General features: G+C 48.5%; 1 protein-coding gene and 1 long non-coding RNA gene across 4 annotated transcripts in view; one reads left to right on the forward strand and one right to left on the reverse strand.

Annotated features, from left to right (window-relative positions):
• UPF1 (UPF1 RNA helicase and ATPase) overlaps positions 1-15,540 on the reverse strand; it is a 33,608-nt gene extending 18,068 nt beyond the window's left edge. For 2 of the 3 annotated variants that reach the window (XM_061421488.1, XM_061421489.1), the window contains exons 1-3: positions 15,052-15,372; positions 3,121-3,263; positions 1,393-1,482 (exon numbers count right to left, since the gene is read on the reverse strand). In XM_061421488.1, the coding sequence (XP_061277472.1) occupies positions 1,393-1,482; positions 3,121-3,263; positions 15,052-15,273 (455 nt within the window). In that variant the 5' untranslated portion in view covers positions 15,274-15,372. Of the gene's footprint in view, positions 1-1,392; positions 1,483-3,120; positions 3,264-15,051 lie in introns of all 3 variants that reach the window. The other variant, XM_061421490.1, reaches the window with a different exon arrangement.
• Positions 15,541-15,620: 80 nt separating this feature from the next.
• On the forward strand, positions 15,621-27,227 carry LOC133250363 (uncharacterized). Its single transcript, XR_009737316.1, has 2 exons — positions 15,621-15,889; positions 26,834-27,227. It is a non-coding gene; the product is annotated as an uncharacterized LOC133250363 (long non-coding RNA).
• Positions 27,228-27,754: the final 527 nt, after the last annotated feature.

Raw genomic sequence — 27,754 nt, forward strand, 5'->3', positions numbered from 1 at the left:
ATTACCCAGCTAATCACCACTACTCTCTGTACCTCCAAAGCCCCCACCCCTCCTCCCCTCCTGGAGCTGCCACCCCTAGGTATTCTACCGGAATCAGTGATTTCCTCCTGTCTTTTCTAGGCCCACCACGCTCTACCACATTGGAAGCTTCCTGAAGGCGGGTTCATCACCTTCACAATTTGACCTTGCACAGAACACAGTGCTGGCTGACCAAGTCTGTTTTCTCTCAGAGGTTCTCTGCTCACTTCCCTGACCTTGGCTCTGCTGACCTGAAGATGGGGTTGCCCACTAAGGCAAGTTTTATTTAATTGCTTTTCCTGCAAGAGAGGAACTAATGCAAACACAGTAACACTTAAATTACCCAGAACATTTGGAAAGTGAGATACCAGCCTCTTCTGGGTACCCTAAAGACGCTTCTCCTTTCATATCCCTAAAAAACCCAGCTCCCTTTCTTGCCTCACTCAGAAGCCCATAATTTGCATTACTGACTCCAAGATGACATGAGATGTGAGCACTCTGCATCCTGCACGAGGTCGTGAGCCCGCGTCCGGCTGCCGAAGACATAGGAAGGGGGCTATGTATGAATAAAGCCGCCTACGGAATTTCGTCACTTTATTTCTATAAAACAGGAATCTCAGAGGAAGATGCTGCTTCCGTGCTGGTGACCTGGGAGCCCTGTCCCACGGAGACTCTGCTCTGCTTCTCTGTGGCAATGGCCTGAGTCCTCACCTCACGGTAGCCTCAGAGAAGCCAATAGAACTAGACCCGTGCCAGTGGTGGGGGCTGAGGAATCTCACCACTCGAGCCTAGATAAACGGACTCTCCCTGGAATCTGAGTACCCGCATCATGCTGGTCTCACCTAAACCCAAAAAAAAGGGACCTAGTCACAGCTGCTGCTGATCAACAGCAGGAAGGGAAGCCCAGAGTCGACGGTCAAGTGAACTTAATTTAATCTGATGATTCAGGATCTGGCCCATATTAGCCTCAGGACTGCTCCAATGAGCTAAGGCCAGAGGGAGCCTTCTCAGGAAGCAGCTCCCATGGATGCCCATGACTGTCTTGGGAACATCCTCCCCAGGCACCCAGTAATGAAGATGAACGGGCATGCCAGGAGCTCATCTTGCAGAAAAATATAAATAAAAACTGGGAATGAGAATTAAACCAACCCTACTTGCATAATAAAAAGAACCGCAGAGAATAAATCAAGGGTAAATACATTAAGGCATTCACACACCACCATCTGTTTCAAGTTAAACCAGTCACAGAGGAGGGGAAAAAACCAGGTTTGTTAGCGTGATTTTATATTGTGCTTCGCTTCAACATTTCCATAATTTACACACAAATCTGAGCACAGCACTGATTAAAGACACATGCGCGGTTTGATTATCTACCTGCCAGAAGTATTTCCACGTCCATTACAGAACCACTTCTTGCTGGTGTTACAGTAAACCACGCAAGCAGGATCGTGTATTCCACAGTAACTAAAAAAGTCAAAACATCAACAGTTAAAGTTGGAAGATTGCTCTCTGGTTTTAATTTGGCAGGATGTAAAATTCTTTCCTCTTACAACATTTTTAAGTTTTTCATTAAACACATACTCAAACCCAACGATCCCACTAACAAAACCCAATCAGTTAACTGCAGAGGCTTCCTGACCCTGTGAACACAGGGAAGTGGTTAGGGGTGCTGTGGAGACCCCTCAGATGGCAGCAAAGACCCTTGCAGGCAGCGTTGGGGGTGTGGGGCACGAGAGCAGTGCAAGGTGCCAGGTGAGCCCAGCAACGTAGACCTAACACCCCCAAGGTGACAGAGTCATTTCCCTCGGTCTCAAGTTTCAGGAACTGTGACTTGTGAGCAGGGAAGTCAACATCCCTGGCTCTGGGCACACAGAAGGTAAGCTGAGACCACGCTGCATTCAGAGCCTCACACGCTCCGGCAGAGGGCGCCATGCTCCTGGGAACACTCAGCTCAACCCAGCAGTGGAGGGTCCCGCAAGGAGCACCTCGGGAGAGCCCCCGGACTCCCTTTTCTGAAAATCAATACACCAAAAACAAAAGCACTGGCTCTGGCTCTGCACAGAGTAAAGTTCTGTATGTGAATAAAGCCAAGACTTTGTCTCAAACCAGAATGTGCTCTGGCCAACAACCTTCCCCGCGGCACCTCGTGCCAGGACAGCTCTCCCTCCTCCGCTCCAAGCAGGCGGCAGGAGTGCGAGGGGGTGTGCAGACTTTAACCACTGCAGCTTCACTAGGCCACTTCACAGGCCTGTTGAGAACAGGAACACTACTACAGATGTAAAAATGTACTGGGAATGAGAGGGAGCACAGAACCAACAGAGCAAGACAGTCTGCCATCAAGCAGGGAAGCAGCAGCCCTCTGTGCCGTCACGGGTGCTGATCGCGGAGGGCCGCGCGCCCGAGGGTGGGCAGGGCCGAGAGGCCCAGTGCGCTGACTGGCAGAGTGCCCCGAGCAAGATCATTTCACCTCTTTTGGTCTCAATTTCCTTGTGTGTATATAACAAAAAAGCAAGAGAAAGTCCAAACACAAGGGATGGGTCCTCCTCTAGATCAGAATTCCAAATTTGGTCAACACGCAGGTCTTTCTATTATTATTATTTTTCTTTGCTGCCCAACACAGCCTGCGGGATCTTAGTTCCCTGACCAGGGATGGAACCCATGCCCCCTGCTCTGGCAGCATGGACTGCCATGGAAGTCCCCAAGGCAGCTATTTTAAAGAAGCCTACAGGAACCTCGTTGTGAGCGAAGTCTCAGATGCTCTCTTCACCCTCTGGACTCAGATGCTCAGCCGATGTGCTGAGTTCTTTCGGATGAGTGAGGGGGCAGGCTCCGGGGAACAACCTTAAGGCCCGAGGAAGGCAGAGAAGGGGACTCTTTCTCCTCCAGCTGAGAGAATCAGGGATGACAGAGGGTGCTGACCCCACTCTCCTGCCCAGGATGAGGGATTTATGTGCGTACAAGGGCTTGAGCAACCTTATTTCCAAGGACAGTGTTTCCAAGTGTCACAGTCCATGGTCTTAGACGGGCCTCTGTAAAGTTGGAACTTCCATGTGGAAGGTGGATGCTCTGGGAGGCGAGTCCCCCCTCTGCTGAAGCGCTCACCTGCAGGCATGTACAGGCAGATCCTTTGTGTAATAGGTATCTTCTTCATCTTCTTCAAAGTTCAATTCGGCCAACAACTGGCTGGTCTTGGCCACGCTGTCGTCCACGGCCCCGTTCTGCAGGATGCCCTCAGGGCCACCAACCTACGGCAGAAGGGCAGCATCACCATGAAAGGCCGCAGCTTCTGGGTCTCAGCCCAGGCACCTGGCGTCTCCCCACATGAGCAGCCATGGCAACCTTCCCGTGAAGCACTGGCCTGCTCTCCACTGTAAGACAGTCCAGTTTCTTCTGCTGTGACTTTTCATACTCTCCTATCAAACCTGCCTGGCCAGAAAGAGGGCACGCGCAGCAGAGGTCACCCGCCTCGCCACGTGCATACCCCAGCAAACCCCATCTAGCCACAAAGCCACACCACCACCAGGGTGCGGAGGGCCACAAGGAGCAAAAGGACCGCTCACAAACCAGGCATGGTCCCCCCGAGGACAGATGTGCAGCGCCAGACCAGAGGGCCTGGAACCCCACCACGGTGAAGGGGTCGCCCCCCCATTCCTCTGCCTAGGCACCAGAAGCAAAGGCTGAGACTCCTGCAGACGTAGCAACGTGGTTCTCTTGCTAGTCCACAAATGTTCTTCACTGTCAGTTCCCCTCTCCGGAAGGCAGCCCTTAAGCAGGAATTAGAAACTGAATGTTAAGACAATCTTCTAGTTTCAGGATACAATCGTACTAAATATACTACCTTTTACATGTTGTAACAGCAAAAACATACAAACAGGCAGCTTTAAGTAACTAAGCAGTGAACTTCAGGCACTTCTGCTGAGCTCACACATCCATTCATGGGTACACGGACAGCTCATCCGAGGGGAAGAGATGCTCCCCTCAGATGGCAGCCAACAGTCCCCATCACCCCCAGGGGCCACAGCCCACACGAAGCTGGGTCAAGCAGCAGGAGCAGCCCGTGACGAAGGACAGGGAGTGACAGGAGCCCTGGGTTTCTCTGAGCTGTGAGACGGGTCAGACACTGGCCTGGCTCCCTTGCAGAACCGCTGCCACGCACAGCTGGCAGACTGAAGCTGTAACCCACACCCACGCTGTGCAGGGTCGGCCAGGCCAGCCCGTCCACTGCTCGTCACCCATCTAAGCCGGAGAGCAACACGTCTCCTGAGAAGGGCCCCCCAGAATTTCAAAGATGCATTCGGGTTGTCAAGAAAGCCAAGAACCCAGCACAGGAATCCCTGTCTCTGTAATGGTCTCACCCAGATCAGAACCCCATTTCAGTTTCTGCCACCACTTTAATATACTTTCATTTTCAGAACGTCCAGGTTAAATATAAGAAGACTGTATCCTTTGTTTGGGGGAATTTTTTTTTAAACGAAAAATCAATAACAACTTTTGGGTTTTAATGTCATGAAGATAATATTATTAACATCACCACAAGCACCTCTTTGTGAATCCCTGATCGCCTTTTTTTTTTAAGACAGCGATGGAGACGATTTATTGCACACGTTACACTCAGCCACAGCTGAGAAGAGAGCTAGTCCATAGTTGTCCCAGGTCCAGGGCAGTGGGCCAAAAGGGCCGGCTTTGATACGAGCAAGGTAGGTCTCGCAAAGGTGGTCAAGGCGATCAGAATGGCCATAGGTGTTCCGGATCCATTGATGAGTTCTAGCTAGGAGGCATGCAGTCCACACTTTGTACCAGTGTCCCTGGCCTCTGGCTTCCCTTGTTTCTGCTTCTGTGGCTTCCATGGGTGTACAAGTTTACCTGGACCTCTGCCTCATCTTTCTTCTTTTGCGCTTCAGCCTGCGCATTCGCTTCTTCCTCCACTTTGCTCTCATGGCGCAGAGGTTTCTCAAAAGATGGCGCTAAGGCCGAGAGCCCTGATCTCCTTTTTAAAAAAATTTAAATGGTTCTGTGGCATTAAGTACATCCACACAGTTGTTCAAACACTACCACCATCCACCTCCACACCTTCCTCATCTTCTCAAACTGGAGCTCTGTCCGTCTTCCCTCCCTCCGTCCCGGGCAACCTCCATTCTACGCTATTTCTATGAATCTAACTACTACTACAGGGACTTCACACGGTGGAATCATACTGTATTTGTCCTTTTGTGACTGACATTTCACTCAGCGTAAGGGGTTAAAGGTTCATCTACGTCATACTGTGTCTGAATTTCCTTACTTTTAAAGGCTGAATGATATTCCATTGTACGGACACAACATTTTGCTTATCCATTCATCTGAAAATGGACAGTTGGGTTGCTTTCACCTTTTGGCTGTTGTGAATGATGTTACTATGAAGCCCAAGTCTTTCTTCAAGTCCCTGATTTCAATTCTTTGGGGTATATACCCAGAAATGGAGTTGCTGGATCATACAGCTATTCTATGCTTAACTTTGTGAGGAAGTTACTACTGTTTTCCACAGCAGCTACGCCATTTTACTTTCCCACCCACCAGAAGTGCACAAGGGTCCTGATTTTTCCACAGTGTTGACAACACTTGTGATTTCTGTTCGTTCTCGACAGAGGCCATCCTGCTGGGCGTGAGGCAGTAACTCACCGTGGCTTCGATTTGCCTTTCGTGGCTTCTAACGATGCTAAGGATCTTTTCCTATGCTTGTTGGCCGTTTGCATATCTTCTCTGAGGAAAAGTCTGTTGAAGTGCTTTGCCCGCTTTTCATCTGCTGAATTCCTTGTGGTGCTTTGTTCGTCCAAAGTCGCCTCTCCTGCCGGCAGCACTCCCCCCGCCACGCACAGCGGCAGCACCGAGGTGAGGCTGCGAACAGAGACCAATGCGTCTCTCGGGCTGACCGCTCAGCACACACACGCTGGTTTTCTCAAAGTGTGTGGCCAGATTACGGTACCTGGATTTCACTTAATGGCAGTGGAACAGCCACATATATCATGCTACAGGAGATCGAAGGATGTGGGCCACAATCTCAAGCTCAGAACGGTATTTACATTTTAAAATGGTTGAATTAAGTACCTAATAGTAGGTATTTGCTTCTTGTCCCACAAAGTCTAGAACATTTAGTACCTAGCACTTTAAGAAAATGTTTGCCAATATTTCACCAAAGACATATAGATGGCTAATAGGTTCATGACAAGATGCTCAATATCGCTAATTATTAGAGAAATGCAAACCAAATAAGGTATCACCTCACATCAGTCAGAATGACCATGACTAAAAAGTCTACAAATAATAAATGCTAGAGAAGGTGTGGAGAAAAAGGAATCTGCCTACACTTGGTACACTGGGTAGGAATGTAAACTGGTACAGCCACAATGGAGGGTCCTCAAAAAACTAAAAATAGAGTTATCATATGACCCAGCAATCCCACTGCTGGGCATGTATCCCGAGAAAACTCTAATGTGAAAAGACGCATGCCCCCCAGTGTTCACAGCAGCACCACTCACAGCAGCCAGGACACGGGAGCAGTGTCCACTGACAGATGAGTGGGTGAAGGTGTGGCACACACACAGTGGAATACCACTCGGCCATTAGAAAGAACGAAACGACGCCTCTTGCAGCAACATGGATGGATGAGACAGTATCGTATTAAGTGGAGTCAGACAGACAAAAACAAATATCATATGATATCACTTATATGTTGGAATATTAAAAACAGACAAATAAATGATGAAACAAATGAACTTATTTACAGAACAGAAAGACTCACAGACACAGAAAACAAACTTATGGTTTCCAAAGGGGCTGAGCGGGAAGGTGTTAACTAGGATTCTGAGACTGACACATACACACGGCTGTGAATAAAACAGATAAGCAATAGAGACCTATAAGGAACTGTAACAGAATAGAATCTGAAAAAGAATATACACATATGTGTGTATAACCGAATCATTTTGCTGTACACCTGAAACGAACACAGTACTTTAACTATACTTCAATTTTAAAAATGGTTAATTTAAAGAAAAGAAAAATGAAAGTCTCACCAACTCCTAGAGGAGGAGCCTCTAAAATGTGTCATCAGGGTGCATAAACTTTTTTGTTCAAGGAAACATTAGTGATGTGAATCTTTCTTTACTTTCCTGAAATGCCAAAATTAGTATGTAGAGTAATACAGAAACCTGCATGCCACCAGGGGCCCCCAAGCTACCCATCCTGCTTCATCCAGGCCTCAGACCCCACACTTCTCCCCTCACAGAGGGAGGAGAGAGCCAGCATCGGGAATGTGTGAGGCTCTTGAAAGCAGTGATCCTTTCCCTGCATCACTGTTATGAACCCTTCCGGCTTCATAAGGAGCAGGAAATCTAAGTCTGCTCTAGGAACTCTCTTGAGAGACAATGCAATACAGACGAGACAAAGTTAGATGGACTCTCCCTCAGCCTCTAAGGCAAGGAGACCAGAGAGAGCATTCCAGATTCCCCGACAGGCTCTCAGCTTTGTGGCTGGGAGTGTGGGTGTGACCCTTCTCACAAGTACTTTTGCACACGCACACGTGCATGTCCAGCCCCTGCCCAGCCCGACTCCTGCCCTGCTGTGACCTGACCACAGCACAGACTTCCATAGCTGGGTTGTTAGTTTCTCTCTCTACTTTCTGGAAAGTTTTAAGATAAACATTAACTTCAAAAATACATTTGACCTTAGAAACTATAATTAACTGAATTAAAGCACTAAAGAGTGCCTGGCACAGAGAAGGCACACAACCCAAGCCAGGCAACATAACAGGAGGAGGGAGGGGAAGGTCCCTGTCTGGCACAGGACTGACTGAAGTTAACAACCCCTCAACTACAGCCAGGAGCCCTGGGTCCTGCTGGGCTCAAGAGGGGAAAGGCCTCCCCAAGCCTCCCCCTGCACTCTCTGAGCACACCCCCAGGCACCAGGTCACTGGGTCTAGAAAGCCAAAGAAACAGTTTCCTCTCCACCCCTGATTAAGGCCTTGCAGGGATTTTCTGCCAAGAGAGTTTCTTATGACCCACTGCAGAATTCTGTGCACATCAGAGCAGCAGGAAGAAAAGTCACTTCATTCTCACAGAGGAAACGCACGTTAATTAAAAATTACCACCAAATGTGTTGGTAAGAACTTTTAGACCACACATTACCCAAACCTTGTAAGCGTCAACCACTCACCATAAAACGGACCTTCCTCGGTCCCTGAAAGGGTCCACTCCCCAGGCCTTTGCACTCACTACCCCCTTGGCTTCTGCACAGACAGCTCCTGGTCCTTCAGTCTCCATCCACCACTGACCCCATCCGAGGGGTGCCAGTGGGGCCAACTCTGCCTGTTCTGCTTCCCGCCATGACCCCAGCACCTAGAACTAAGCCCACACCCCAGTATGCTCTCACAGGACAGGCTCAATGAACACATCTTCTCATCCAAAATATAAAGGTTGTGATGAAAAATGACTCATCATTTATTCTTTTCTTCCACCGTCTAAAAAAGAGTGAATGGGAAACTGCCTTTCCTGAGGTGGCCTGAGGCAGAGAGGAGCTGCTGGGTCTCTGAGCCCTGAGGAACAGCCTAACAGAAGATCCCTCTCCCTCAACTTTGAAAAAGTTTCAAAACTACAGAGAATGAATGACCACTCATCCCCCATTTGGATCTACCAGCCACTCACATTTTACCAGGCTTGCTCTCTCCCTCTCCTGCTCTGCACAAGCACGCACACACACAGATACTTTTACTTTCCTGATCCATTTCAGAGTCACAGGCCCCAGGACAAGGGCTTTCTCCACACAGCCACAATATAAGCATCACACTCAGGAATAATGCTAATATAACACTGCTATCCAACACACATACACACATGTCCCCAGTGCCCTAAAACATCCTTCATAGTTTTTTTAATTCAAGATCCAGTTAATGATTACACACTGTGATACAATCTCTTAGCCCTCTTTAATCTGTTTTAATCAAAAGAAACTGTTACGATTTGACCATTCTGACCTGCAACAAAGGGGACTGCACACGGCCCCACCCAGCACAGCAGCCCCTACGCTTTGAGTTAAACGGGCGCCACCTGCCTCCCCTTTTCTTGTTCTCATCGAGAGCTGAGCCCACCCCAGCTCTGGGGTCAGCCACTTTTCAGAGGAGCTCACAGACTGAAACGGGATCCACCCACACCTGCAGGGAGAAGCCAGACTGTGATGAGAGGTTCGGTCCAGGAGGCAGGACCCCCTCACAAGACAGTGACCTGGACAGGATCCTGGCTCGTGGCATGAAAAGGAGAGAGGAGCTGCCCGGGAGAGCAGGGCTGGAGACACGACAGGCAGTCACATTAACACTAGCCCTTGCAGGGGTCTGGGCCAGGTAAACAACATGACTGTGGAGAAAGGGAAGTCCAGTGTACTAGACGATCGTGGAAAGACTACCGTTGGTGCTGTTCATTTGATAACAGCAGTGAGGCTACGAAGACGCCCTTTCTCTGTTTGTAGAAATGCATTCTAAATACCGTAGGTCTAAACAGCTAAGTATTACTAACTCATATGGCTCAACCTCAGAAGAGCGAAATAAGTTGGATTTGCTTTAAAACACATCAGAGAAGGAAAAGAGAAAGGAAAATCTTCACAATCATCAAATCAAGAAGAAAGAAGGGCAAGGTTCGCTTTATTTACTTATACACGAGAGAATTCGTAACGTCCATTTTTATACAATACAGGTGGTAAAGCGCTGCCCGGACACTGTGTCAGCCCTGCAGAGCCATGCACTTGAGAAGAGGGAGGGGAGACAAGCACAGCCAAATGCCTTCCACCCGGGCACGAGCAGTGGCGCCGCCAGGCTCATGTCACCCGCGGCTGGTGAGCTACGGGAGGAGCTGGAGTAGACAGGAAGGGCTATCCTCAGTTGTGACAAAGGTCCCCAAAGCTCCACAGGCAGCCTGAGCCAACTGGAGGTCTAGAGGCCATCACAGCCCAGTCCACAGGGATCCTGAGACGCCGGGTTTGGCTGTCCAGCTCGCAAGCTGCTACTGGACCAGCACACGTTTAAAAAGGCACAAGAGGATGTGATGCCAGCCGTGGGACCCCAGGAGGAGGAAGGGCCACCTGGTACCATGAGCGTTCTCTGTCACACACACAGAAGGCCACACACCTAACCCCAGCACTCTCTACCTGAATCCCCCTTCTAGCTTCAGCCACACTCTGCCGGACCTCCCGCCATCTGAGGGCCCCGCTCACCACACTCTGCCGGACCTCCCGTCATCGAAGGGCCCCGCTCTCAAGTGAGGTCACAGCACCCTTCAGCAGCAACACAAGGCTCCCAGATTGAGCTGGGCCCCTCGGTGTAGACACTGGCCCTTGCCTGCACTCGCTAGCCCTCCATGCCAAGCCCTGTGTTCCCTGCCAAGTGGACACACCTTCCTGAACGACTCAAGGAGCACCACTCGTAAAGGCTTTCACTTTGCCGGGCAGACCACCCCCTCCTCTGGACCCTCACTGTCCCCATGGCCAACTGCAGACTGGGCAGCACCTGCCATTTCTAACACAGCAGCTTGACAAGGACTCACTCTGCCCCCCAGCAGGAGCCACCGCCCACAGCGCTCCTGGAGCACAGCAGGACGCGGAAAGGGAAGTACCGAGGGGCAGCCGTCGAGAATCAGGCCAAGGAGGGCAGCCTGGGAGCCTGTGTGGAGGGAACCGAAGAACCAGTGAACAGACACACGGGGCGCGCGGGCTCCTCACTGAGCGGGTGGCCAAGCCTCCGCACCCCGGTGCGGAACCCACACAGGCCGCACACATCCCCGATGGGCCGGCTGAAGTGGCCAAGTGTGGGCTCATCCGATTCCCTACCTCAGGGCTTTAACAAGAGACTACCAAGATCAGCAGGAGCAAAACAGAAGAGGAAAGAGCGATGGCATGAAACAGAAGATAGTGAGTGGCTGTCTGATGGCTGCACAGCTAAAAAAAAAACAAAACCCACTGAATCAAACACTTAAAAACAAGAGGACTCCACGGTGTACGACCATACCTCAGTAAAGCTGTTTGCAAGGTGTCTCCTTTTTGGCTGTGGGACCTAGGCTGATAGAGAATTTTGCTATTGTGTTAGAGTTAACTTCCCCCTCAATCATGCTAAATCTGGGTAAAGAAATTAATTGGGTAAACAGAGTTAAAAGCTATTTCAGCTATTCAGCACTAAGCCACATAAGTCCTCCCTTTTGGTTTTCAAACCCCGGAAATCCAATGAAAGACAAGTGCTACAGAATACTTGCCAGAGCTGTGAAGTTCGCAGCATCTTATCTCCAATTTTCTCAAAGCGCACTATGTCACAGTTGTACTAACCGAGTGTTCACACAACCAAAAAAGGTCCACACAAATTTTCAACTCACCACTTTCAGGAACCCTGGGACTGTAAGGAATTCAGTCCTCATCATAAGCTAAGGGCCAGGAATCAGAAGACGATCTGTTTACCTAGATAGTCAAGGATGTGTCAGAACAACCTTCCTGGACTTCTGAAGGCAGCCAGCGTTTGAAGACAAGGTAGCAGCTCTTTAAAGCTTTTAAAATCGACACACACTGATGTATGTAAATACTCATGAATCCATCGATCAAGATAACAAGCACATCCATCACCCCCAGTCTCTTCCTGCCTTTGTCCTCCCCTCCCTGCTCTCCTCCCTTCCCCGCAGCCACTGTCCTACCTTCTGTCACCACAGGCTACCTAGTCCCTTCTAGAGTTTCATATGAGAAGAATCACAGAGTATATACTTTTTTTTCAGTGCATTTTCCACCCAATGTGCTTGTTTTGAGACGCATCCACGCTGCCGTGTGCATCAGTGGTTCACTCCTTCTTTTGTTTGGTAGTGTTCCCAACTCAACATTTTCATCATCCTAAGTCCGATGTTTGGAGGAAACACGACAGCAGCACCAAAGGGAAATGTAACAACTAAGCAGACCAGAAGGCGTGTAACGCCAGCTGTCACACAAAGGACTTCTGAACTCACCTTTCCCTGCCCTTGGAGACGGTAGCAGACAGGCCCAAAAAGGGTCAAATACTTAGAAGAAAACTGTTGCCTTATCTTAGGGACATTTGACAGGGCTGTGACAAATATCAGTTCATTTCATAAATAAGAAAACAAGTTGTTACCTGAACCAACTCAGTTCAACTCAGCGTGCCATTCTCCCCGCTGCCCCAAGACACACATGTGTTACCTAAACCTTCAGGCAAAACCAAAGTTGGCAGTCAAGAGTGATATTAAAGGTGGTATCAGTGATATAGCTATACATTAGAAAACAGTCTGGTAGCCCCTGAAAAGGTAACAGGCAGCTGTTACCAGACCACCCAGAATTTCACTGAAGGCTTACACCCACACAGAAATTTGTACACAGATGTTCCCAGCAGCGTTTCCACAGTAGCTAAGCCAAAGGTGCAGCAGCAGGCAAGCGGATAAACAGAACGCGGTCTGTCCGTGCTGTGGAGCGCCATTCAGTCATAGGAAGGATGCAGCGACGCACGCTACAACGCGGATGAACCCTGAACACACTCAGGGAAAGAGCAGATGACACAGGCACAGTATGGCCACATGCAGTCCGTTTACATCAAAGGTCCAAAGCAGGTAGAGAGATCAGTGGTTGCCTGGGGTTAGAGAAGGGAGGACTGGCAGACTGAGGGGCACCCGGCTTCTTTTCATGGTGACAAAAATGTCCTAAAACCGACTGTGGGCGAGGCTGCACACTCTGCACTAAAGCCACTGAGGAGCACACTCCGATTGGCTGAAGTGTACGGGATGTGAGTTCTATCTCAATAAAGCTGTGAAACAAAAGGAGCTGCACGGCACTTGACAATTCACAGCCACTCATCCAAAAAGATAAAATCAAAAGGCACTCGGAACAGAAGCCCCACCATACATTTGGTTATACAGCAAGTCTTGAGGACAAATAAGGGAAAACCTCCCAAATGTCATAGGCAGCCAATGCCACCAACACAGGAGATAATCAACTTTTCACTCCCCTTCCCCAAACACAAGTCCAAAGTTAGGCTACAGGTGGGTGGGTCATCATCAGAGTTACCTAAAAGTGAAAAAGGACAAACCCTTTTGATGTCATAACAAGTGAGCTCAACTGTAATGTTTCCCTCTGCTGGAGTGTTCTAATGCTCTTATGCAGTACAGTTCAGTGTTCAGGTGCAGTAAAAGAAATCAATTACTGTAAAGCAATTATCCTTCAATTAAAAATAAGTAAATTTATTTTTAAAAAAAAGGAAATTAGTTACTTCAACAGAAAGAGAAAGACACGCCCCCACAATTAATCAAAAACAGAACCCAAGGGACAAAACTAGAACTCAGAGCTGACCCAAGTTTGCTGTTTTACAGTCTACAGTTTAAAAAGGATTTGCAATAAAACGATAAGGTTCCACAAAGCCTCCCTGAACTGCCACGGATCATGGCACACTGCTCAGCCAAGAGATCTTCAGCCTCCGTCTTCTGGACACACCGGACACAAATCACAGACAGCACTGTATGCTCTATTCATTCAAACGTGAGTCCAGATTTCAGGTATGTTTAAAAATAACAAAAATACAGCTGTTACTCCCATGTTATAGCTGTGGAAACAGCATCCACAGAGCATGAAACCACTCTGATAACAGGTGTTATCATGAGCTTACAGCAGCTCACTTATTTCCCAAGCACACTCTCCCTTCCCCCATGATATGTCAACAAAATGGAAAAAACAGATATGTGCACACCTGTTCTCCCTGATGCCCCACCCATTAAGCTTCTATTTTTAAGGAATCTGGGGTTAGAATGAGTCAAATGCTTTCTGCTTCTATTAGGGGCTAAAAGAAAGTCCAAGTGGGTGGTCTACCCACGGGAGTGACTCAATCAACTAGAATGCAAGCCCCCAGGAGACAGTTTCAGCTCACGCTGGCTGAGGCTGGGTTGGCTCCCCCGACTCTGGCAGTGGGTCCTCACGCCAAGGGACACCTGCGACAAAGTGAAGCCTATAGCTCTTCTGTGGCTGAGAATTCAGGAAAATAAATGAGGGAGGTGCCAGGCACAGGAATGGAATTTGAGACCCACAGGATGATGGCTACATTCCTGGGGAGCCTAGCCCAAGACCATAGGCAGCGCCCTCTCCCATCCCGGGTCAGGGACTCAGATCCAGGAAGTGTATGCCGGATACACTCTCATAACACAAACCCAAATTTAAAATAACCAAGCAGCCTTTGCTAAATGTTCACATCATTAAGAACAAAAGTTCCTGACGTGGCAAAGCCACATATATAAAACCCACTACCACTCACCCACTGGAGGAACAAACTCAAAACCAACTTTTCCAAGGCAGGGCTGCGGAGTTACGTAACAGGTCGGTTTCAGCAACAGGCAATGCAAGAAGAAAAAACAAAACGCAAACTGCCTCCTCAATAATCTTAAAAGTCTGCGAGCTTGGGGTTCTCTACTGAATGCAAAAATTCCGTTTCTGCTAGAGGAGCCTCAGCCCTCCTCTCGCCAGCGTCCGTGGGCCCAATGAAATATAAACCTACCGCACAGTGGGCATGAACGAGGGCAGGGGTGCCAGAGACTACAGGTAAGGGGGTGGGGCAGCGGTCAGATGAGACTGAGGGGGGAATCGGCGCAGATCAGGAGTTGGCTTGAGTGGGGCACTGACCCAGCTGAAGGAGAACTCGGGGACAAGTCACTCCTGCCCAGGCCAGAGACGGACACTTCGGACAGGCCCGGAAGGGGACTTGGGACCGATCAGCTAAGACTCAGTCTGGAACTAAATCCTGAGATCACTCGGGAGAGACCAGAGAAGGACTTGAAGTAGGTTTACCCGGGTCGGGCTGGAGAGCAGAAACTGGAGGCAGGTTACTCCGGACCTGTACTGAGCGGGAGATACCCGGCCGGGTCACTCTGGACCAGGCGGGATTGCAGGAGTCGAGCAGATCAGCCCCGGCACGGCCGGAGGGGAAACCCGAGCAGGTCCCCCGCCGCCGAGGCCCGGCCCCGGCTTCCGGCGCCGCCATGTGCCGCTCACCTGCGCGTCGAGCTGTCCGGCCGCCGCGCCCGGGCCGGCTCCGACCGGGGCCCCCGAGCCGCCACCTCCGGGGCCGCCGGGGGGCGTCTGCGTCTGGCTGGGGAGGGTGAAGTCGGTAAACTCGAACTCGGAGCCCTGGGTGTCGGCGCCGAGCAGCTCGGCCTCCTCAGTGTCCAAGAAGGTGAGCGTCTGCGAGCTGGGCCCGTACGCCTCCACGCTCATTGTGCCGCCGCGTAGGGCCCTACGGCCGGCTCCGCGCCGCACTCGAGCCCGCCGCCGCGCTGAGGCCTAGGCCGCAGGCCTCGGGTCGCCGCCGCCGCCGCCGCGTCCGCGCCCCTGGACCGGCTCAAAACGCCCGCCGCGGAGCGAGCCGGGTTGAGAGTCACGCGCGCCTAGCCGCTGAGCCCCTCAGCTCCGTCGCTTCCTTCGGGGCCGCCCGCCCTCGCAGCCCCCGGCAGGAACCGCCGCCACCGCCGTCGTCGCCGCCGTGCGCGTGCGTGAGGCCGGCGCAGGTGCGCGTGCGCGAGCCCGACGACGGCGCAGGCGCGCGCGCTCCTCGAGGATGCCTTCAACCGCGCCCGTACCGCCGGAGCCGAGCGGACAGACGGGACGCGCAGCGCGCACGCGCGGGGGCGGGGCTTCCAACCGCCGTCCCGGCGACCACGCGAGTTCATGGGTCCGCCTCAACCGCTGTCTGTGGCACTCGGGCAGCGGGTGGTGCGGCTGTGGTCGTCTGTGCCCCTAGAAGCGGCGATAGTGCCATGGGGTAATTGAACGCCAGCTGGATGCCTTACCGAGGTGGAACACCCAGCTGGGGAGGCTTGGCAAGGAAAGTGTGGTGCGTCCCCTTCACTCGGAGAAACTCCCTGGGCTAATTTCTCCAAATCTTTAAGATGAGGGCGCAGGGCACATAGTAGCTGCTCAGTGTGCACTGGTTGAATAAGTGAATGGGGAGAGTCCTTTCCACAGAGCCTAGCACACAGAAAAGGTGGTTGCTGCTGCTCTGGACAATGGTGTTATTCAGAGGCATGAAATAACAGCGATTGGGAGCACTGCTCTGGGTTGAAACCCAAACCTGGCCACCTACTGGCTGTGTGACTTTAATTATACAAGCGATTTTACCTCTCTGAGCCTAGCGTTTCCTCAGCTGGGAAAGGGAAATAATAGCCATTAAGATGGGATGAGGGGAACTTTCCTGACGGTCCAGTGGTTAAGAATCTGCCTGCCAATGCAGCAGACACTGTTTGATTCCTGATCTGGGGTGAGCCCACATGCTGTGGGGCAACTAAGCCCCTTGGACCACAACTACAGAAGCCCAAACCCCCTACAGCCAGTGCTCTGGAACAAGAGAACCCACTGGACTGAGAAGCACGTGTGCCACAGCTAGAGAGTAGCCCTGCTAAATCGTGTGAGGAGCATCCAAGACCCAACACAGCCAAAAATAAATAAAAAGGTGGGATGAGGAATAAATGAGCTACTCTTTACTCCCAGGTATTTACAAAGAAAAGTTCCATGTGGACAGGGGCTGACTTACGGGAAAGGTGCACAATAAAAGTTTAATTACTAGTTTATGAGCCTTAATCTCCTAACTCCTAGCCCAGAGAACCACGCCTCCCCCCCACTTCCCAAGATTCTGGGACTAAATACTTGAAGTCAGTTCACAGGGCTCCTGGTTTGCATGGCTGTTCCTAAAGTTCCAGCTGCTGCATGGTTCCTCATTTTCCAGTATTCCTGTCATGACATGATAAAAGATTCCTTTTTTCCTTCTTCACATCTTTTTTGGCTTCCTGTGCACAAAAACGTGGGAATATAAAAAATGAATAATTGGGTCCCCCCCACCCCTACAGGAAGACACAGTTTAAGGGAGAATCCTAGCAAGCTAACAGATGCTTTCAATAAAATGCAAAGCCCTCTATGGAAAGTATCCAATCGAATTGGTAGTATCATTTAAGACCAATCTGGTAAAACTTAGCAGTTTCAGTGCATGCCCTGCCCTGCCCTTGACCTAGTAATTCCACTTCTAAGGATCTCCTCTTTTTTCCTACAGAGCCTCACATTTGCAAAATGACATTGTGGATGATACACTGCTGCTGCTAAATCGCTTCAGTCGTGTCCGACTCCGTGCAACCCCATAGACAGCAGCCCACCAGGCTCCCCCGTCTCTGGGATTCTCCAGGCAAGAACACTGGAGTGGGTTGCTCTTTCCTTCTTCAATGCATGAAAGTGAAAAGTGAAAGTGAAGTCGCTCAGTCGTGTCTGACTCTTAGCGACCCCATGGACTGCAGCCCACCAGGCTCCTCTGTCCATGGGATTTTCCAGGCAAGAGTACTGGAGTGGGGTGCCATTGCCTTCTCTGGGATGATACACTAAAACATATCAATTTAACACAGAAGAAGTTAGTAATGGAAGAATTGAAAAAAGACATGACATACAGAAAGCAAATAGCAAAATGGCAGAAATAAGTCCTTATCAGTAATTACACTAAATGTAAATGAATTAAACGCTCCAGTTAAAAGGTAGAGGTTTTCAGAGGTGTTTTTCTTTTTTTTTAAATCATGGTTCAGCTATGCTGTCTGCAAAACAATCACTTTTTTTTTTTCTCTTTGCCACTTGGCATGTGGGATCTTAGTTCCCTGACCAGGGATCAAACCCATGCTCCCTGCATTGGTAGTGCAGACTCTGAACCACCAGACTGCCAGGGAAGTCCCCAAAGACTCACTTTAGATTCAGAAACAAAAAGGCCAAAAGTAACTGCATGGAAAAGGATACTCCAGGCAAATAGTAACCGAAAGAGAGCTATATTGGCTATACTAGTATCAGATTGGAGAAGGCAATGGCACCCCACTCCAGTACTCTTGCCTGGAAAATCCCATGGATGGAGGAGTCTAGAAGGCTGCAGTCCATGGGATCACTAAGAGTCGGACACAACTGAGTGACTTCACTTTCACTTTTCACTTTCCTGCATTGGAGAAGGAAATGGCAACCCACTCCAGTGTTCTTGCCTGGAGAATCCCAGGGATGGGGGAGCCTGGTGGGCTGCCATCTATGGGGTCGCACAGAGTCGGACACGACTGAAGCGATTTAGCAGCAGCAGCAGGAGCAGTATCAAATAAAACAGATGTTAAGACAAAAATTGTTACTTGAGACAAAAAAACATTAAATAATGATAATGATAAAATTTCAATCTATCAGGAAGAAATAATAATTATAAACATGAAAGCACCTAACAACAAAACCCAAAAATACTTTAAGAAAAAATGTGATAAATTGAAAGAAATAATTCAACAGTAACTATAGTTTACTATCAAGGAAATGAGTCAAAAGCTTAGGGAGATGAAAATGTCAGAGTAGATTTATCATTTAAGACCTACTCACCCGCCTAAGCTTTTGAAGACGGATGTGGTTACCATAATGGACAGCAGAGTCAAAGTAGCAATCCGGAGAGAAAAAAAGCAGCAATCAGAAGAGTCTGACTTACAGAGCCCTATGGCATTGACTAGCTGATCATGGCGTTCTTAGAAGTAAAATACTTGGGAAGCCTACTAAATTCTTACTTGATCTGTTTAAGCAGAAAAGTTTTAGGTCATGTGAATAAAAGTCTAATTTGAATCTTAAAAATGGAGTATCATGGCCCCTCAGCCTGTCACTTTCACTTTTCACTTTCATGCATTGGAGAAGGAAATGGCAACCCACTCCAGTGTTCTTGCCTGGAGAATCCCAGGGACAGGGGAGCCTGGTGGGCTGCCGTCTGTGGGGTTGCACAGAGTTGGACACGACTGAAGCGACTTAGCAGCAGCAGCAGCAGCAGTCAATTCTGACTTGATCCAATTCACAAACCCAGAACATCTTTAATGAAGAGGCTGAGTCCCCTTGAGGAAGGAGCCAGTACACTACCAAAAATTCTTATGTTAAGCTTTCTCCCAGTCTTCTCCAATGCCAAGGTGAACATGCACTAGGCTAAAGGAAATACTTGAGTCTTTCACAGATTACTAGACAGTGGCTCTGAACCAACACAAATTTCAGGACACCCCAAACATCACTGTGGTCCATCAGTCAGAGTAGGGAGTTATGGAAGTCAAGTTATTATTGGAAGTTTATCTGGTTCATTTTTCAGTGGATCCCTGAACTCATCTTGTGTTATATCTCCAGTTCTGGAACGCGTAATTGGAATAGATACACTTAGCAGCTGGAAGAATCCTCACATTTGTTTCCTGACCTATGGAGTGAGAGCTCTTATGGTGGGAAAGGTCAAGTGAAAGCCACTAGTACTGTCTCTTCCTAATAAAATGGTAAACCAAAAATAATACTGCATTCCCGGAGGGGTGGAAAAGTGTCAATTAGGGGTGGAATTAGTGTCACCATTAAGGACTTGAAAGATGCAACTGATTGCACATCCCCATTCAGTTCTGCTCCTGGGCCTGCGCTGAGGACAGATGGAGCTTGGAGAATGCCGGTGGGTTATCACAAGTAACTGGGTAGTGGACTCCAGCTGCAGCTGCCCTACCAGATGTGGTTTCATTCCTTGAGCAAATAAACACATCCTCAGTGTCTGCTATGCAAGCTATAGAGGTGGCAAGTGCCTTTTCTCCATCCTTGTCCAAGACCAGAAGTAGTTTGCTTTCAGCTGGCAAGGCCAGCAATGTTCCTTCACTGTCCTACCTCCAGGGGTACATCAGCTCTCCAGCCATAAGTCATACTTTAGTTTGCAATATCTTGATCAAATTACCCTTTCACACGATGTCACATTGGTCCATTATATTGATGACATTATGCTGATTGGACCTAGTGAACAAGAAGTAGCAATGATTCCAAACTTACTGGTAAGACATTTGTATGTCAGAGGGTAGGAAATACATTCAGCAAAAATTCAAGGCTCTTCTAGCTCAGTGATATTTTTAGAAGTCTTTCTTATATTCAGTTGACCCAAGATTTCTCTTTGGGCCTAGATTCCAGAAGATTCTGCAAAACATGCAGATCCACCAGGAGTGGACAGCTGGAAAGCTACAGCCTCTCTGTGACAGCCCTGAAGGGCAGCCATGAAGGGGAGTGCTCCCAGTGGGCAGAAGTTCAACCAGTGCACTTAGCTGTTTATTTTGCTTGGAGGGAGAAATGGCCAAATGTATGAATGCACACTGATTCATAGGCTGGATGCTCAGGGATTTGGAAGGACTGGAATCTGGGGGACTAGAAAGTCTGGGGAAGACGGTGTGGATAGACCTCCCTGAATGAGAGGGTGGGGAATGTGAAGAGATTTGTATCCCATGTGAATGTTCACAAAGGCTGAACTCAGCAGAGGAGGAGTTTAATAATCCAATGGACAAAGTGACCTATTCTGTGAATACAAGTGCGCTTCTCTCCCCAGCCACTCCTGCCACGATGCCATGGACCACATCAACAAGTGACCGTGGTGGCAGGGACAGAGGTTATGCGCAAGCTTGGCCATATGGACTTCCATTCATTAAGGCCAGTACAACTATCAGTTCATTTCGGTTGCTCAGTTGTGTCAGACTCTGCAACCCATGGACTGCAGCACACCAGGCTTCCCTGTCAGTCACCAACTCCCAGAGCCTGCTCAAATTCATGCTCATTGAGTCGGTAATGCCATCCAACCATCTCATCCTCTGCCGTCCCCTTCTCCTCCTGCCTTCAATCTTTCCCAGCGTCAGGGTCTTTTCCAATGAGTCAACTCTTCGCATGAGGTGGCCAAAGTACTGGAGTTTCAGCTTTAGCGTCATTCCCTCCAAAGAAATCCCAGGGCTGATCTCCTTCAGAATGGACTGGTTGGATCTCCTTGCAGTCCAAGGGACTCCCAAGAGTCTTCTCCAACACCACAGTTCAAAAGCATCAATTCTGCGCCACTCAGCTTTCTTCACAGTCCAACTCTCACATCCATACATGACCACAGGAAAAACCATAGCCTTGATTAGACGGACCTTTGTTGGCAAAGTAACGTCTCTGCTTTTGAATATGCTATCTAGATTGGTCATAACTTTCCTTCCAAGGAGTAAGCGTCTTTTAATTTCATGGCTGCAGTCACCATCTGCAGTGATTTTGGAGCCCCCCAAAATAAAGTCTGACACTGTTTCCACTGTTTCCCCATCTATTTCCCATGAAGTGATGGGACTGGATGCCATGATCTTTGTTTTCTGAATGTTGAGCTTTAAGCCAACTTTTTCACTCTCCACTTTCACTTTCATCAAGAGGCTTTTTAGTTCCTCTTCATGTTCTGCCATAAGGATGGTGTCATCTGCATATCTGAGGTTATTGATATTTCTCCAGGCAATCTTGATTCCAGCTTGTGTTTCTTCCAGCCCATCGTTTCTCATGATGTACTCTGCATATAAGTTAAATAAGCAGGGTGACAATATACAGCCTTGACGTACTCCTTTTCCTATTTGGAACCAGTCTGTTGATTGAGAAGCTCACTGCACAGCAAATGAAAATGAAGTGTGGCAAGGAATTCACTGGTCTTACCATATTCCCCATCATCCTGGAGCAGCAGGTTTGATAGAGTTATGAATGGCCATTTGAAGACTCAGTTACAGTACCAGCAAGGTGCAGGGCTGAGGCACGGTTGTCCAGGAGGCTGCATGTGGTCTGAATCTGATAACCAAGATTCACGGACCCAGGAACCGAGGTATGGATGTGGGAGTGGCATCATCCACTATTACCACTAGGGAAGCCTAGCAAAATTTTTGCTTCCTGTCATTGTGACCTATGCTCTGCTGGCCTAGAGGTCTTTATTTCACTTTTGTATTTATTTTTTGGTTGCACTCATGTGGCATGTGAGCTCTTAGTTCCCCAACCAGGTATCAAAGCCTCAACCCTGCACTAGGAGCACAGTGTCTTAACCACTAGACCACCAGGGAAGTCCCAAGGTCTTTATTTCAAAGAGAGGAGTGATTAGACTGGGAGAAAAACAATGATTCTATTGAACTAGAAGTTACAGCTACCTGGCCACCTGGCCATTTTGGGTTCCTCAGGCCCCTGAATCAACAGGCAAGGAAGGGGGTTACTGTGCTGGCTGAGATGATGGATCATGAAGTCCAAGAGGGAAAGTAGCCTGCTACTCCACAATGGAGGTTCGGAAGAATATGTCTGGACTGCAGGAGAGCCATGCAGGCATCTATCTGTTACTATTGTCGTTTGTCATTGTTCAGTCACTGAACTGTGTTCAACTCTTTGAGACCCCATGGACTGCAGCACACCAGGCTTCCCCACCCTTCACTATCTCCCAGAATTTGCTCAAATTCATGTCCGTTGAGTCAGTGGTGCCATCCAACCATCTCATCCCCTGTTGTCCCCTTTTTCTCCTGCCCTCAATCTTTCCCAGCATCAGGGTCTTTTCCAGTGAGTTAGCTCCTTGCATCAGGTGGCCAAAGTATTAGAGCTTCAGCTTCAGCACCAGTCCTTCTAGAGAATATTCAGGGTTGATTTCCTTTAGTTTCCTTTAGACTGGTTTGATCTCCTTGCAATTCAAGGAACTCTCCAGAGTCTTCTCCAACACCACAATTTGGAAGTATCAATTTTTCGACACTCATCCTTCTATATGGTCCAACTCTCACGGGAGTATTATCGTGGTCGTGTGATTAAGGCCAATAAAGAACCACAACAACCCAGTTCAGTCAGGACTACTAATGATCCAGACCCTTCAGGAATGAAGTTTTGTGTCACTCAATGAGGTAAAGAACCATGATCGCTCAGGTGCTTGCTGAGGGCAAAGGGAATATGGAACAGGTAGTAGAAGAAGGTAGTTAATACCAGCTATGACCACATGACCAGTTACAGAAATGAGGACTGAAATCATCATGAGTACTTCTTCCTTTCTAAAAAAAAAAATTATTGATTTTTAATTGAGGTATGATAATTGCTTTACAATATTGTGTTGCTTCTGCCATACCCTTTATTTATTTTTTTTTGCTGTGAATGTGTGTGTAATATCTATATAGCAAATATCTTTGCTTTCCTCATCTTATCCTCTGACCACGTAATGATATATTTCTTTATTTATTTGACTGTGCTCAGAGAAGGCAATGGCAACCCACTCCAGTACTCTCGCCTGGCAAATCCCACGGACGGAGGAGCCTGGTGGGCTGAAGTCCATGGGGTCACAAAGAGTCAGACAGGACTGAGCGACTTCACTTTCACTTTTCACTTTCATGCATTGGAGAAGGAAATGGCAACCCACTCCAGTGTTCTTGCCTGGAGAATCCCAGGGACGGGGGAGCCTGGTGGGCTGCCATCTCTGGGGTCACACAGAGTCGGACATGACTGAAGCGACTTAGCAGCAGCATCCAGGTCTTAGTTCTGGCACACGGAATCTTCAAACTTCATTGCTGAATGCGAGATCTTTTATGTAGGATCTTCTCACTGTGGCATTTGAACTCTTAGTTGCAGCGTATGGGACCTAGTTTCCTGACCGCATGGAATCCAAGCCCCTAGCATTGGGAACGTAGAGTCTTAACTGCTGGACCACCCGGGAAGTCCCAACGTTCAGTATATTGACTATAGCACAACGTCTAAGTAGTCCTGAATATTCATTGGAAAGACTGACGTTGAAGCTGAAGCTCCAATACTTTGGCCACCTGATTCGAAGAGCTGACTCATTTGAAAAGACCCTGATGCTGGGAAAGATTGAAGGCAGGAGGAGACGGGGGTGACAGAGGATGAGATGGTTGGATGGCATCACCGACTCAATGGACATGAGTTTGAGGAAACTCCAGAAGTTGGCGATGAGTTGGACATGACTGAGCGAATGAACTGGACTTCACATCGTAGTATTTAACTTACAGGATATCAAGGACAAAAGTAAATATTACCCAAGGACTTTGTATTCTCTGCTAGAGAAAGGGTTAGTACATTTTCATTGTACACAGGAAAGTTGTAATTGTGTTAGGTAAAAGGATGACCTGGTTAGCATCTTTCTTTGAAAATTAAGTATGGTTTAAGGAGATGTGTATGATTGCCAAGTTGACAAGCGGTCGACTTGTGATGGTTAATTTTGGGTGTCAGTTTCACTAGGCCAGATATTCAGCCAAATATTATTCTAGATCTCTATGAAGGTATTTTTTGATGAGATTAACATACAAATATTAACACTGAACTGAGTCAGGCCAAGAAGGACAAATACCATATGATTCCACTCCTGTGAGATACTGAGAATAGGCAAATTCATAGACAGGAAATAGAATGATGGTGGCCAGGATATGGGGGAGGGGGGATTGCAAAAGATACAGGGTTTCTTTGGGAGATGACGAAAATGTTCTGGAATGAGATAGTGGTGGTGGTTGTGTAACATTATGCGTATATGAAAATTCAATGAATTGTCGTATTTTTTGTGTGTTTTGTTTTTGTTCTGTTTGTCTGTTTTGGTCACACTGCATCGCTTGTAGGGTCTTAGCTCACCAACCAGAGATCAAACCTGTGCCCAGAATCCTAACCACAGGACCACCAGGGAATTTCCAATGAATTGTCTACTTTAAATTTTATGCTTCAGGATTTGAGTTCAATTTAAAAGTTGCCCTCTCAACATTTTGAAAGTTTAAAATATGTCCTCAAATTCTTTGACACTTCTTTTTGATTGCCCTCCCTTTGAGTGTAACTGGACTTAGTGACTTGCAGCTAATGAATAGAAGGCAATATAGAAGGTGACAGAAGTAATTGCATGATGCTGGAGGAACTGGGGACTCTGCCTTGCCCTCTCCTGGCCACTTACTCTAGGTTAAACAAGCCACCACGTCCTGAGGACCAGGGAGAGGAAACTAAGACCCCTCAAGTGGCTGCTAACTCACTTCAGTCGTGTCTGACTCTGTGTGACCCCATAGGTGGCAGCCCACCAGGCTCCCCGTCCCTGGGATTCTCCAGGCAAGAACACTGGAGTGGGTTGCCATTTTCTTCTCCAATGCATGAAAGTGAAAAGTGAAAGGGAAGTCGCTCAGTCGTATCCGACTCTTCTCGACCCCATGGACTGCAGCCTACCAGGCTACTCCGTCCATGGGATTTTCCAGGCAAGAGTACTGGAGTGGGGTGCCATTGCCTTCTCCGTCTCAAGTGGAGACAGACTTTATTTTCTTGGGCTCCAAAATCACGGTGGATGGTAACTGCAGCCATGAAATTAAAAGACACTTGCTTCTTGGAAGAAAAGCTATGACAAAGCTAGACAGCATACTAAAAAGCGGAGACATCATTTTGCCAATAAAGGTCTGTATAGCCAAGGCTGTGGTTTTTTCAGTGGTCATGTACGGATGTGAGAGTTGGACCATAAAGAAGGGTGAGCGCCAAAGAATGGATGCTTTTGAACTGTTGGTGCTAAAGAAGACTCTTGAGAATCCCTTGGACTGCGAGGAGATCAAACCAGTCAATCCTAAAGGAAATCAACCCTGAATATTCACTGAAGGGACTGATGCTGAAGCTGAAGCTCCCACACTTTGGCCACTTGAAGCAAAGAACTGACTCATTAGAAAAGACCCTGGTGCTGGGAAAGACTGAGGGCAGGAGAAGGGGGCTACAGAGAATGAGATGGTTAGATGGCATCATCAACTTGATGGACGTGAGTTTGAGCAAGCTCCAGGAGATAGGGGAGGACAGAGGAGCCTGGTGTGCTACAGTCCATGAGATGGCAAACAGCTGGACACAACTGAGCAACTGAGAAACGTAACTGTCAGCCAACACCTGCAGCCCTCCGCGTGTGGTGGTGAGCTCTGCAGCCTCAGGAGAGTGTCCTTTAGCTGAAGCTCTAGCCGCCATCTTGACCTCAAGCTCCTCAGAGACTCAGAGCCAGAAATGCCTGGACAAGCCACTTCCTAATTCCTGACCTATGCAAACTATGAGATAACAAGTGTGTGTTATTTTAATTACAACTTTCGGCGTAATTTGTTACATGGCAATGGATAACTGATACAGACATGTAAGGTGTTCACATGTGCATGTGCTCAGGCACACAGTCATGTTCCTCTCTTTGCAACCCCAAGGACTGTAGCCCGCCAGGCTCCCCTGTCCATGGAATTTTCAGGCAAGAATACCAGAGAGGGTTGCCATTTCCTATTCCGAGGGGTTTTCCCAACCCAGGGATCAAACTCACGTCTTCTGTGTCTCCTGCATTGGCAGGCAAATTCTTTACCACTGCGACACCTGGGAAGGCCCTGCAAGATATTTAATTGCAAGTTAGTTGGTAAAAGCAAAAGATTCAAAACAACTTAAGTGTTTGTCACTAGTAACAAATGACTTGTCCCAACCTCAGATTGGGATGTTACATCCCTAAGGGTAGGTCAGCCCCAGCTGTCATGGGCTGGAAGATATCCTGGCTGAGGTGCCTCAGGAAGGAAGCCAGCCCTAGAATGTGGTCTGGAGCAGCTGAGCCTCAAGCCCTTCCAGTGCACTTTAGTTTTCTAGGCTTTTGAGAGACATGGTCACCAGAATTCCAGACCCATGCCTTATCCATCTTTTCCCAGTCACCCCAAGACCTTCCTTTCCCTTCCTCTGATGGAGCTCTTTTCACAACCAGAGTTTGTAACTGAGCAGTACCCTATAGGACCTTCGCAGGACAGACCTCACTTCCCATGTCCTTCACCTGCCTCTCCTCTGTAGAAATAACTTTAGCCTCCTAGGCCTTCCCCAAGTTCCAAACAAATTTAATCAGAGAAGTGAGAAAATGTAGCGAGAAAGGAAGACAGTCAAGTGAGATACATAGTAACAGTTTAAGTAAACAGACTCAAGAAACTTTAGTTCTTCCTCAAGGACTATAGATAATATTCTGAGTCCTGTCCTTTGACTTATTTTGCAGATATTGAACCCCCGACCAGGCAGAAGATGTTAACTGCATGCTGCCCACAGGCACATAGACCCCAGAGCTATTGAAACCAGGAGGTTGATGATGTTTACTTCCAGTCACCTCACCACCAGCCAATGAAAAGAATGTCCACACGCTGATCACACACCCCAAACTCCCCTCCCTCACTCTGTCTTTAAAAACCTCTCCCTGAAAGCCAACAGGGAGTTCAGGCCTTTTGAGCTCTAGCTGCCTGGACTCCTTGCTTGGCGCCCTGCAATAAATGCTGCACTTTCCTCCATCATAACCCAGTGTCAGCAGATTGGTTTTACTGTGAGTGGGCAAGTGGACCCAAGTTTGGTCCCATAACACATTGATTATAATTGTGATTAAATTATTGTCAGTGTGATTTTTTGATGTACAGTATCTCTTTGGAGAGGATGCTGTAGGTGCCTCACTCAGAGCTCCTCTACTGGCCGGTGCACCCAGCTCAGCAGTTGCAAATATTGTCTGCTAACAGCTCACATTCACCCACTGTGAATGGCCCTCATCCTGACTGCCCAGTGGGGAGGTTACGCCTCCCAAAACACACACACCCTAGGCAAGCCCACACCAGTGACCAACTGGCAGGGGAACCAGCAAAATGAGACCAACTTTGCTGCTCTTCACGCTCTCGGGTCCACCCTAAAGAAGGGGAGGCTTGACTCCAGCTGAGCCCAGTTCCTTGCCTGCTCCTTCTCTAACTTGTCGTGCATTCTCTTCTCCCTCACTGGTTTCTCCCAAACCCACCCAACCTTGAATCCCTATCTCAGGCTCAGCTTCTTGAGAACCCAACCTAGGTGGGAGCAAAAGTCAGTTCTCTGAAGGCAGGAACTGTGTCCATCTCATTCACTGTTCATTCACTGCTGTATGCTCAGGGCCTAACACAAAGCTGGG

Source organism: Bos javanicus, chromosome 7, assembly GCF_032452875.1.
Source record: "Bos javanicus breed banteng chromosome 7, ARS-OSU_banteng_1.0, whole genome shotgun sequence".
Taxonomy (NCBI): Eukaryota; Metazoa; Chordata; class Mammalia; order Artiodactyla; family Bovidae; genus Bos; species Bos javanicus.